The sequence below is a fragment of the Bombus vosnesenskii genome, unplaced genomic scaffold, assembly GCF_011952255.1.
Source record: "Bombus vosnesenskii isolate JDL3184/JDL3185 unplaced genomic scaffold, Bvos_JDL3184-5_v1.1 scf7180000013267, whole genome shotgun sequence".
Lineage (NCBI taxonomy): Eukaryota > Metazoa > Arthropoda > Insecta > Hymenoptera > Apidae > Bombus > Bombus vosnesenskii.
In genome coordinates this window covers 7203477-7216181 of record NW_022882927.1, presented here as the reverse complement: position 1 = coordinate 7216181, position 12705 = coordinate 7203477, and the positions used below count along the sequence as shown (strand labels likewise).

At 37.2% G+C, this 12705-nt stretch overlaps 1 protein-coding gene across 4 annotated transcripts; it reads left to right on the top strand.

Annotated features, from left to right (window-relative positions):
- The first annotated feature begins 3281 nt into the window (after positions 1–3281).
- On the top strand, positions 3282–12554 carry LOC117230436 (nicotinamide/nicotinic acid mononucleotide adenylyltransferase 3). Of its 4 annotated transcripts, none has more exons than XM_033487888.1 (6): positions 3282–3615; positions 3977–4386; positions 4471–4572; positions 4646–4812; positions 5943–6309; positions 12211–12385. In XM_033487888.1, exons 1-6 carry the CDS (start codon positions 3297–3299, stop codon positions 12238–12240), a joined length of 1395 nt encoding a protein of 464 aa, XP_033343779.1. In that variant the 5' UTR covers positions 3282–3296; the 3' UTR covers positions 12241–12385. The 4 variants fall into 4 exon arrangements, with proteins under 4 accessions (XP_033343779.1, XP_033343781.1, XP_033343780.1 ...); XM_033487890.1 differs by lacking the exon at positions 5943–6309 and adding an exon at positions 5902–5941; XM_033487889.1 differs by lacking the exon at positions 5943–6309 and having other exon boundaries at positions 12212–12554.
- The last annotated feature ends 151 nt before the right edge of the window (positions 12555–12705 follow it).

Below are 12705 nucleotides of genomic sequence, written 5' to 3'. Positions count from 1 at the left end.
ATATTCGTTTCATTCAAATTCCACCTCGAAGGGAATGCAATCCAAGAGACGAGCAGAGAAAATCCACGAGAAATTCCTGACAAAAACGAGGGTTCATCCCCGGCTTCAATCTCAAGGAAACATGCATACTTTGGTGTTCCGAGTTGCGAGGCAAAGTCCGTAAGGACACGGCACGTAATAAGGTCTGGCAGAACGAATCGAGTTCGAAGGTGTGAGAGCTCGACGTCGGACCGAATCAACAGAATGGAAGAGAAGATCCGGGCAAAATGAACGAAGTGACGTCATTATACCGAGCTCGAGCACACAACGTGTCTCGCAAAGGAATCGTGATCCATGTCTGTATCGAGGTTTGTGACGTAATGACGGTGAAGCACGCGTTGCTACGCACCCCACTAATTACGAGACACCGAGTACAATCGGACCCTCCAAGCGAAATCCGGCCAACCTACGCCCTTCGAGCCTCGGTCTCCGGGCGACCGAGTTTCGCGGAACCATGTATCACGAGCACGCGCTGCTTAACGACACGTGGCTCGTTTCCGCATGGCCGATACCACCCTTCCGCCAAGGACGAGTCTACCTGGTCGAAAGTGTGTAGGCGAAGATGAAGATACAACGGAAGAGTGAATTGGATCTTGATGAAAGAAAGTTGCATTTGTTGGATTACATGTGTCCTTGAGAGTTCACGGACTTGATTTCTGAAAATGTGAAAAATGATGTTTGGTAAAAGGTTGTAAGTGGAAAGGAGATTGGCCAGTAGAGTGGTCGAGTCTATGTAGAAGTTGCTTGCTTGATTTTTGAAGGGAAAATTGAAGAAAATAGATCTTTGTGGATGAAAAGAGCGAAATTTGAAGACCTGTAACGATAGTTGAACTTACATGTTTCTTCAATTAGAATCCTGTTTAGTCCATGGACGTTTTAGTATACTAAAGAAGACAAGAATTTTCCTATTTTAAATGATAATACCAATATAGCTTCTCACATTGTACTAATACATTTGCATATATAAAAAGTTAGAAGGTAAGGACTTTAGTTTCCCAATAACAGTGAAATTATGTCCTCAATTAATTCACTAATTGCTTTAAATGAAGTAAATTTTCAATTTTGTGCAGCTACAATATCCACGCGTTGATATTTTGGTATTTTAGAATTTAAATGGAAATACTCTTTGAAGTAAATCCACGTAACAATAATATAAATGAAAATTTTAAAAAATATGATTTCGCTGAAAAGCACATAAAATAAAAAACTATTCTGGGTAGTTGACAGAATGAGAATAAGTAAACAGTGTCTCGCTTAACGCATCCTCTACTACTAAATCCATCAGTGGAAGGGGTATACAAGGGACGTGTACCTATCCTTCCCATGATTCCCGTCACTTCGTCAAAGTAGAATAGGTCAACCGAGAACATATAGTCAGTGGTATAGCCACGATTACTATCATTATCGTATATAATATGGGAAATTATATACTTTAACAATAAACTTCATCGATTATATCAAAATATTTCTATTCGATATTTGCGTTTATCTTATTTTGCAATTCATATTTAGACACCATGGGAAAAGAGTAGAGAACGGCAACCGAACAAGGAGTTCAATTCGACTATCAGAATAGTATCATGGTCTTTCTGCATATTTTATGGACTGTTGGTGTATGTCCTATATATTATAATACTGAAATGTACGGATGGCGTAATAAATACTTATTAACTTACCATTTAGACACCAGTAAATGGTAATTGAACTGTTTTTATATTATTTTGTTGCTAAGAAAAAAAATTATCGAACAATTCTTCAAAGATTGATATTGTCTCGTAGATATTTCGTTTAGAAAGCGTTTTACAATTATTCCATCTCATAGCCAACTTTGCCAAGCCGTAATTTCTTGGCGTGGAAAATTTACGACTCACCTATCGCAGAATAATCAAGAACACCTTTCTGCCGCTAATATTACTGACGTTGCTGACTCATGCTGAAGATACATTCATAATAGTCTCAGTTGAACGATGTACATATATCACACAAGGAATCTGTTAGGAAATTTAATACAATTAGAATGTTCCAGAATTCAAAAAGTCAACTCTATAAGATTTTAAGTTTTAGTGAATTTATTACGCGGTTAACATATTGATTTCAAATAAAGAAAGAAATAGTCCACATTTATGTTACATTTCGTTATGAACGGATAATAAAGTAACAATGTATTAACAATAAAAATGCTATTACTTTCATATAACATGCAAAAAAAAAAAGGTAAAAATACGTACTCAAAAGTTTTCTGACGATACGGTGAATCGCACATTCAATTCTTTGATCATTCTGAAGCTGTCCCTCCAATGTATCGCAGACATCGATAATATCGATTGTACTTTGGCGCCTTCGAAATGTTCTCGCGCCATATATTTTACTGAATACTTGAATCAAATAAAGGTAATTCCTCAATAAATAGAAGTTAAGAAATGTATTATATTCATAATATATTGTAAAACTCATATAATATGTTACAAATTATTAATAAAATATAATATCAGCAAGAATTATTAATTAGCTAGAAAAGACAAACTATTACACATGATATGCTCCTATGTTATTAATTTAATTGTTAATCAGTATTGGTTACGCATGACAATATTAGGGAAGGAGAAAGATATTGAAATTAATACAATACTCAATAAATAATAATTATATGTCAAAAAGCTCTCCACGTTTATGATATAAAATTTACGATACCATTTTATAACCTATGTATGTTTAAATATGTATAATGATTTAGGAACACGTAATTGAAAATTAAACATTCAATATCATTTGCATTATTAAGTAATTATTGTTTTTACACTATATTAGCACAATTCTTGTTAGCATCAAACATTCCAATAGCCCAATAAATTATTTTAGGTCTATTATTTCTATATAGAAAAATTATTTAACCTTCTAAAGTTATTTATTACTAATACTTACATATAATTTTCGTAGATTTAAAACTTTCTATATGCCTAAAGTCTGTTTGTGTTGGTTTCTTTAAGTAATAAATAGATTGATAAACATCTTGATATAGATAAATTAGGATATCGATACAAATTATTTACTCTATTAAGTCAATACAGTAGATCGTTTCGAAGAGCCTCTTGAAAAGACAGGGTGATATTTCGACGTGCATCAAATTAATAATTGACTATCGTTTCGAAATCTCCTCATTGACTACAGTAGTTGCTGGCTTATATAAAAACTGATAAAATATAAAGATTATGCAATATGTAAAAGTTGACAAATTTTAAAGATTATTTAAGACGATCATGTTGAAAACAATATCTCAATTGACTCCTGTAGTAGCACCGTCTCAAATATGGCTGAAACATCAGCCAGTGTGCAGTCCGTACAGTGTGGTTGGATGTTACGGTGTTTCGTGTAACGATTTATCTCGTACTATTATTCAATCTAAATGTTCCGTGTCCTGGTTATATAAAATTACAAGAAGAGAGTTCCAGCAGTCAAGTAAACGTGCTGTCATCACATGCTGCGAGACAAAAGAAGAAAAAATGGCACCAACGCGTGTTATTCTTATGTCGTGTGGCAGTTATAACCCTCCAACCAATATGCATTTAAGAATGTTTGGTACATATATGTCATTCCTTATAATCAATATCGAGCCTTCATATAAACACAAAATTCTTCAATTCGTGTACAATATAGTAGACGAATTTTACGACATTTAAGATTTGTTGATTATTTGAACGAATCAGAACATTGTTAAGATAACACTGTGTAAACAATCCGAATTGGTGTTGTCAACGTTCACAAATAAGAATTATTTAGGATATGAAGTTTTAATCAGATTTGCAAATAAAATTTTGTATTAATAAACAAGTTCAAAATATTCATACAATTCTATCTTTCGTAGAAATTGTTTCACAATTGAAATATTAAATGTGATTTTCTTTTGATAATGTAGTAACCTTTTATTGGAAATTTACAGAAATTGCCAGAGATCATCTTCACAGAATGGGAACGCATATTGTGATTGGCGGTGTTATATCTCCTGTACATGATGCATATGCTAAGAAAGAACTGGCAAACGCAACGCACAGATGTGCTATGCTAAGATTAGCTTTACAAAACAGCGAATGGATTCGACTTAGCACTTGGGAAACTAGACAGAATGGTTGGACAAAAACTAGACTAAGTTTACAATACCATCAAAATTTGTTGAACTCTGTGGTATTTGACTGGACTAACGTTAAACATAATGTATCAACGGAGGATCTGGAATGGATTCCAGAAAATGTAAAAAATAGTTCTGATCACACTCCAATTCAAATTAAATTATTGTGCGGTGCTGATCTATTAGAAAGTTTTGGAACTTATGATCTTTGGGCTGAAGAAGACGTAAGTAACACTTTTATTTATCTTATTTAGCTATTTATAATGTTTTGATAATTAAAGAAAGTTTTTATAATTTTATATTTGCAGATCGATGCAATTGTTGGAGAATATGGTCTGGTAGTTATTACAAGGGAAGGTTCTAATCCAAATAAGTTCATATATGATTCAGATATTCTTTCCAAGTATATGGTAATTGTCTTATCAACAATTGTTATATATCTTTTACATCAACCTAGTATTCTTATAATTAATTTCTATACAGCACAATATATATATAGTAACTGAATGGATTCCAAATGAAGTTAGCTCAACTAGAATAAGGAGAGCATTGAAACGAGGTGAGAGTGTCAGGTATCTCGTACAAGATTCTGTGATTGATTATGTCTATAAGCAAGGAATTTATGATGCAAAGTCAACAACATCGACAATGTGAGTTTAAACATAATTTCACTGAAACAATAGTTCACTTAACTAGTGGGAACTTAATAGTATGTCTTCCAGTAGATTTAAACAGAAATTTATTTTTATGTATTTTGTACGAAAAGAATATATTTTTATAGCATTCATATTCCTCATAGTTGGTGAGTTTAGAACATACAGAATTGGTTGATCTAAGATGTTGTAAAGTTGTTGTACAGTCATACACATACACAGTTGTATATTTTATAATTAAAATCTAACCCTGTTATTACTCAATAACATGAATGCATAACATAAGATGGATTATAATAATCAATATATTGTTTTTAAATATATAAATATTTGAATATTGAATAAGAAAGGATATATGGAATTTTTGTTTTCTACAAAGTAGTTTTTAAAATATTTTATTCATAATATAAAGAATGTTAAAAAAATAATTGGTAGTATATAGATTTATTTTATAAGAAAATGTAATAATGTATTTTTCACAAGATACATATGATTACTAAACATACATGGACGATATAATGTAACTTAGAATTAGATATTAGATCTAGTCGATAAAAATATTTCAACACTAAAAATACTGTATTCTTATAAATTTTTTGAATTGTTTATTCGATAAATACTCATAAAGCAACAGGTGCCAAACAATTCTGAAAAGAACTTATTGAGTGTTAAAAGGGTTAACACATCTCGTATAAACAATATGCAGCAATATATTAGTCTAGTCTAAGAATTTTTTATTTATTATGTAAATCTAATCAGATCTATTTCCTAGTAACAACTCGACTGTAATTACAAATAAATTTTAGCAACTGCATTTTTTTTTTTATTTAATTTAAATTGTATTCAATTTGCTAACGGTGGGGAAAGTATCGATTCACGGATAAAGGTAATTTTCCTTGCTTCATTCAATTCCCTTTACCATTCAGAACATAATTAAACAAGGAAATTAAATAACGAATTTACATAAATGTGACATAAATATCTCATTGCCAAGATGTAGTTCGATACAAAAAATTAGTGGAACAACTTTTCCCTGAATCGGACTTCTACCAAGCATCGAGTTAACGAAGACCATATAAAAAATAGTGTCTTGTTTTTCACGCTGCCAATCTACTTGGACACTGAAGTAAGTTGGAACTGACCTCGCCCAATGCGAATAATTACTTGACCATTGATTCCAAGTATCAAAGCACCTTTCTCACGCCGTCGCCTAGCGACGTTACCATGGACTCCCCGAGTCCGATCGAAATTATATCCATCGATGTGCCTGATACCGTTCTGCGTAAGAATATCCAGAACGCAACAAACATGGCTTGCGTGGCCTCCCGTCACGCCAGCTGCGGTGGCCTCGAGGAGGCGCGCGAGAAATTCATTAGCGCTCTCGTTGCCGAGAACGGCAACGCCAAACATATAACGACCGCGAAGGCCGCGTATCCAGGTCTCGCGAAACAGATCATCGCCACCGAAACCGGCGAGTCGCAGATCCTCGACGAGGTAGGTTTCGTTGACGATGATAGGAAGGTTAGGAAGGTGGTCAGGGTACAGCCCCGATCGAGTCAATTGGAAGAGGTGTCTCCGGGTGTCGCCACCTCGTCGAAACGCGAGAATCTCGTCAAACTTAATACGAAGCCGTCAATCGAGGCGAAAAATAGCGTAGCTAAATCGTCAGAGACTAGTAACAGACTTCGAGTCCAGTATGACGTCATTGATGTAGAATCAGGAGGAAGTAGAGTCATGAATCGCGAAGCTAGATCGTCGATTTCATCTTCGACTGTCTCGTCCTCGACGATGTCCGCTATGGACAGTGGTGGAGGACGCCACGAAGGCGCCTTATCCGACTTTAGCGTGGACAAGGAGGACTACAGGCTCACGCGGTACGGCTTGGACGACACGGTCGAAGACGAAGTTCAAGACAAGCATAAAGATTCTTGGTTAGGTAAACAACGATCGAACGACTCTATAGAGAGTCAGCAGGAAAGTCTATCGCGTAAAAAACAATACCCTGATCCAAAGAGAAGCGACGAGGTTTGCGATCAGGACGGCTTTCCTAACGATAGCGTTCGATGCTCAAACACGCAGGTGTTAGTGTTAGTTAGCGCGATGATTCATAATCCTTTCGACAAGGAAGGTACGACGTTGATTGTTGAAGAGAACGGGGTACAGGGTAAAGGCGAGATCACTATATACAAAGGCGAGTCGGATGGAAGTATCGATAAATTGAGTCTTTTGGTGCAGTCGCCTGTTCCGTCGTCCATTAGCGAAGAGAGCACCGTAAAGATACAAGAGATAGTCGATGATGGAACGGAGATCGTGAGAGAAGCCTCCGATGACTCGTTGGCCTTAGATGACAAGTCCTCGAAGAGGGACGTAAGCCTAGAGATAGATGGTAAGTATGTGAAGTCAGTGGTGAACGCGCGCAAGAGTCCCAGGAAGACAAAGAACGGTCAGATGAGAATACATAATGAAAGTGACGAGAAAAGAGTGAAAGAGAGCGAAGCAATAGAAAAGAGCGTCGACTCGGGCACGCAATCGGAAGAAACGTTCTATAAGACTGTCTCGAATGCTTCTTCGTCGAGATCAAAGAGCCCTAAAAGAGAGAGCAAATCTCGATCGAAGATTCACGAGTCCATGATCAGCGATGAAAGAACCAAGAAAGTGAAACGATATGACGCATCATTAAAAGGAAGTCTCGATTCGGTGATCGCCACGAACGATTCGAGGACGATTTCTAGAAGGAGATCGAAGACTGAGGAAACGTTCTCGAAGAAATCGAAGAGCTGCGAGTCCATTAAGAAGATCCAGGAAGTGTGTTCCGAAGATCCTTCCAAAGCGGACAGTACGTCTCAGCTGATCACGGCGAACGAACTAGACATGCAAACCGACGAATTCTGCTCTGCCTGCTGCTACGTGAACGAGTTGTCTTTAAGGACGGAAGAGATAATGGGAACGGAAGAAATAATCCTGCGTTCCAATTGCAGTTCCATCGTCGACGAAGATTCTACGGAATGCGATATTTGTAGTTCTTGGAATCTGCAAGAGTCGACTGACACCTTGGATCGGAAATTCATTTCCTCCACGACCGACTGCGATCAGCTATGCGAGGTTTGTGAGATCTGCAACGAGATCTCTGCCACTTTCAACCCCGACCAGGAGCCAAGATCGTACTCTACCAGGGATCCAAGAGATTTGACTCATAGTCGGGCGTTCGAGTCTTCCTCGAGAAGTCTTCCTAAGAACAGTTCCAGAATCGGCGACAGTATCGCGACTAATCCGTCTCTGGACGATGACAGCTTCGAGATCGAGAACTGTGGGTTTCAGAGCGGACCAGAGTCGTTGGACGATCGAAAGTTTAGCGATCAAATAAGCGAAATACAATTTTCCAAGTCTTTCAATATCTCCGATTCGGCTGTTATTAAAAAGAAATCGCGCGATAAATATTTTATTCCTAAAGACGAGTTGGCTATCCTGTCTAGTAATTCCAGGCGCATGAATCGCAAGGGATCGTTATTTAGAAAAAATCCAGCCGAGGATCCTGTCAACGTTTCTCAAGATAAGAGACGTTATTCCTCGGTGGATAATCTTCAATCAGCCAGAACATCTTCCAGAAACAATGACAAAGTTCTGAGGCCTAAGAACAGCAAGCTGATCGGCTCAGCGGATAACATACGCGCTTCTAGAAGCTCCAGAAGGTGTAAATCGTTGCAGAGATCGGCGGATAATGTTCGATACGTGGATTCGTCCACGGATAATTTGGATTCTCTGGTGGAAAGTTTAGGAAGGGAGGACGAGACGCAAGATGACATAAACTGGATAGAGAAGCCTAAAGTCAGGGATAACGAAACTGTAAAGATGATCCTGACCAAGCATGGAATTAAGATAATTAGCGAAAAGGAAACCGCACTATAATAAAATTAGAATGACGATATAAAAATTCAACGAATTTGAAGGAACGTAATTTGTTCGAAGGAAATCGCTCACGTTAGTTAAAGAAAAATGTTGCAAGAAATATATACATATATTATTATTATACACGACACAAATTAGTTTGAACTCTTGTTAGGCTAACTGCAAACCTTAGGATGCAGACTTATCGACTCTCTTGTGATAATTCTGACCGATATATCGTCTTCAACAGATACAAGATTTTTCACATTATAATAGAAACTTAGTTAACGAATATACGTATCTATATAAAGAAGAAAGAAGAAAAAGAAATATATATATATACATATACATATTATATATTTATAACTCGGGAAAGAGATTCTTTTCCGAGAGAAAGAGAAACGCCAAATGTTACGAGATTTGATCCTAATCACAGATTCTATTTAATTAATAACGATGATGTTCACGCGACCGAGACTCTTTACGAAAATCCGCCAAAAAAATATTGCATAAAAAGAGTGAGAAAATGGAGCAAGATCTCAAAGCGTGACATTATTAAGCCGCACGTTGTTCGTCGTGAATAGAAGGAAAAGAGTTCTAAAACGATATGCATACAAGAGTACACAGGCCTTGGGAGAACTCCTTTAGGATAGGAATACAACCAGAGAAAACGATATTATATATGTACATTATTATTATTGCGTTATAACGAACTGAACTAACAGTCGCTGCTGTTGGGCGTGATTAAACAAATTAAATGAATCACGGGGTGTTTCGTTGTCGCGTGCGTTGGAAGGAAATATTAACGAAAAAAGCTCGATAAATTTCAAACAAATAGGAAATAAAAGGAAGATTACAAACTATTGTGGAAGAGAAATGAGTTCTGGACAACGCACGAGCATCGAGAACAGTAAATTATCGAGACAATCCTACAATTAACTCGTCAATATTATACGAAGAGAATAAAGAATGGTTTCGATTAACCATAAAGTATTCTATACATATAAACTACGTAAGCGATGCGTTACGATGGGCTGCGGTACATCGATCGGGGAGGCCGTGATTAATTAATGTCGCTTCTAATGGAACCCGCTGATCTCAGTTTACCTTTCGTCGTGTGCAAAGGAAGAAAGGGATCAAAAGAAAAAAAAAAGGGGGGTCAGATGAAACGATAAAGAGGACGTGCAATTTCGTTTGGAATACGAAATTTCACGAGAATGAATTATTCGCGAATTTAGTGACTGCCTTTCTGCGCGACGAATCTGACGATATAACAATTAATTAATTGATTACGGTTTACACATACATACATACATTACACCTCTGCCAAATAATTTTTATTGAGAACGTGCCAATTGTCTTTTAATATCTTTTTAGACATCGTGTTTTTTACTCTTTCGAACGCTCTGTGTATGATAGTTTGAAATCGTTGATATTTTTTCAACAAAAGCGATTCAAAGGGAGATCGAGAAGGGAGAGAGAACGAGGAACGTCCCTCGATTCCGTCACTGTCGCTCATCGAGCATAATGCGTAATTTTTATGCGTATATTCGTATTTCTATTTTTTTCTCTTTTTTTTTAAAGTCAATCTCTCTCTTTCGTATCTTTTTGTATCCTGTATGCACGGTGTCATGCGCCTCTCTTTTTGTCGTAAGTCTCGCTTAGAGAAATCCATCCAGCGATCGTAATTGCTGTCTTTTAGCGAATATTTTTTCCAAATATTGATCAACCACTCCACTGCATCTAACTGTGATGAAATCGTTCTTGGAAGGAGAAGAATATACAGAGAAATCTCTGACAAATATCTTTCCTTTTACGATCGATACTTTTTTTTCTCTCTCCTTCTTTCTTTCTTTTACAAGATTTTTATTATCAAGCGTTTGCTCAGATTAATCGTTAACGAGAGTCTCAAGACTCGATTTTAAATACGCTTAGGTGCAATGGAAACGAATCGTTGTTTGATATAATGGCTGAGCTTCTTAGGCGTATTATCTGTATTTTCATAGTGCCTAATTTTCCATTCTTCTGCCAGCAATCGCGCCTATTTTGGCGAGCCATTGTCAAGGTGCATCGTGTCTGCGAATGATTTTGCGAGATGCGATACTTTTTTACATTTTGTTTCATTCTTTTTTTCTTAGTCGATAAGGACAAATTGTTTTGTTCTCGAACACACACCATCATCCTCCCTTCTATCACAGCCCTGTTCTTTTTCTTTAGTCTTGATGCGCAAGCCTAATTCTTTTACACATCCCCCCTCCCCTTTCGAGCAAACTGTTGTTCCGCTCTTGTTATTTGTATAGTAACGTAGATAGACGAAGGTGGCGAGAAATATGCTCAAGCTGACGGTATTCATTGTTTAAAATTCATGTAAAAGTGCTTCCTAAGTGCGACTAAACGGCTCTAGGCCACCCTTGTATCTTTTTGGACCAATTCCGCTTCTTTTTTCTATTCCTGTATCGTTCGTTTCTTTGTTGTCTGTATTTTTCGATTATTTCGTGAGACATGTGAAATGTGTTTGGCCATCACGACTTCTATCATGCAATCGCTTGTCGAATAAAAATCTTCGTTGTCTAAACCGTTTCTCTCATTCGTACTTGTACCGTGAAGTGTTCCCTGAAAAATTGAAGAAAGAGAAGAAAGCGTACAATTTGACTGTGTACAGATCAGTATTACTGTTCAATTTTTTAAATAATCCTATCATATATTAAGCATTCGGTATTGTTAGTATTTTTAAGTAACGTTACAGATTAAGCGTGATATTCACTATTACTTAAGAGATCTCGCGATACGTTAACGTTAATGTCACTTGTTAACGCTATCATGTCGAAAACGCGAGGATGATCTAAAAAGAGGCAAAAAACGATCTAGAGAAATAAAAGAAATATAATTTCCATAAGAATCTAGAAATTAATCTTCCTTGATCAATAGGAAAGGAAGGACGAAGATCAAAGATCCCGACACTTGAGTCACGAAATCAAACTGTCGTAATTTTGTCTTCCATCACAGGTCCATATTTTACATTCGTCTAAGTCCCTATTCCAAAAACAAAGAAGATTCTTCATATCTGCAACTCCAATATACATATCCGCTGTTCCGCGATTATTAAAAGATCTCTCCAAACTCTCTTCTCGTATCTTCCTTAGCTAAACCAGCGTTCGATCGATTTCGAGTTTCAAAAAATCCACGTGTCACGTTACAGCACTCCGCTCCAAATCTGTAGATCTTTATTCGATCGTTACTGAAATACGCCCGAGGCCTCTTTTTAGATTTTCCTTTAATCAAATCGCGATGGATGCCAAATTTCATCAAATTTATACGTGTCGGTGTATAGGAATCGTGTTCGACGGAAACGTCTCTTTCTCAATTTTTGGCCAAAATTCGAAAACGGTGGTCGCCGCGCAAAGATCATCGTAAAAAGGAAGACGAGACAAGCGAAATAAACCCCCGATGGCGTGATAGAAGTCGATGTGTGGTTCGGTTCTGATGGAGCATGTGATATGTGTTTTCCAGGGTACAGCAAAACCTGCATGCCTACTGTAAGACAGATAATTGACTGTCTCGTTGCTGCTCGACCCATGCCAATCCGATGCGGCCCCTGCCTTACTGCTAAACGTACTAATACTGCTACTAACAATCGCGGTAGTAACGGCGCCAGTCGCGTTAGTAGCACGGCTAACAGCAACAACATCAACAGCTACATCAACAACAACAAGAACGTACACGCCTACGAGAACATTCAGAGCTTTAGTATGCGCGAGAACGTCCTGATCGGTTGCGCGACCAGCCGCGACTAGGATTTCCGTTTATCGCAGTGCTGGGGAGGTTTGGTCAAACCCTTACGAATCACTTGAGAATTGTAGATCTTACGAGTGTCGATCCTTTTTCTCAATTGAAATTCTTCACGAGCGAATGGAACGAAGGAATCCATCTTTTCCTTTTGTTGGGTTCTTTGGAAAGTTTCTGGCGAAATTGAAGAACAGTGGAACTTAACGTCGATCGTAAGAA

Bases quoted from the DNA above. Each gene is read 5' to 3' on its own strand.
- LOC117230436 (XM_033487887.1), top strand. From the start codon at position 3,297: ATGTTGAAAACAATATCTCAATTGACTCCTGTAGTAGCACCGTCTCAA. The intron at 4,573-4,645 runs GTAATTGTCTTA...ATTTCTATACAG, and splicing joins ATATTCTTTCCAAGTATATG to CACAATATATATATAGTAAC. The intron at 4,813-5,942 runs GTGAGTTTAAAC...TGGACACTGAAG, and splicing joins AAGTCAACAACATCGACAAT to TAAGTTGGAACTGACCTCGC.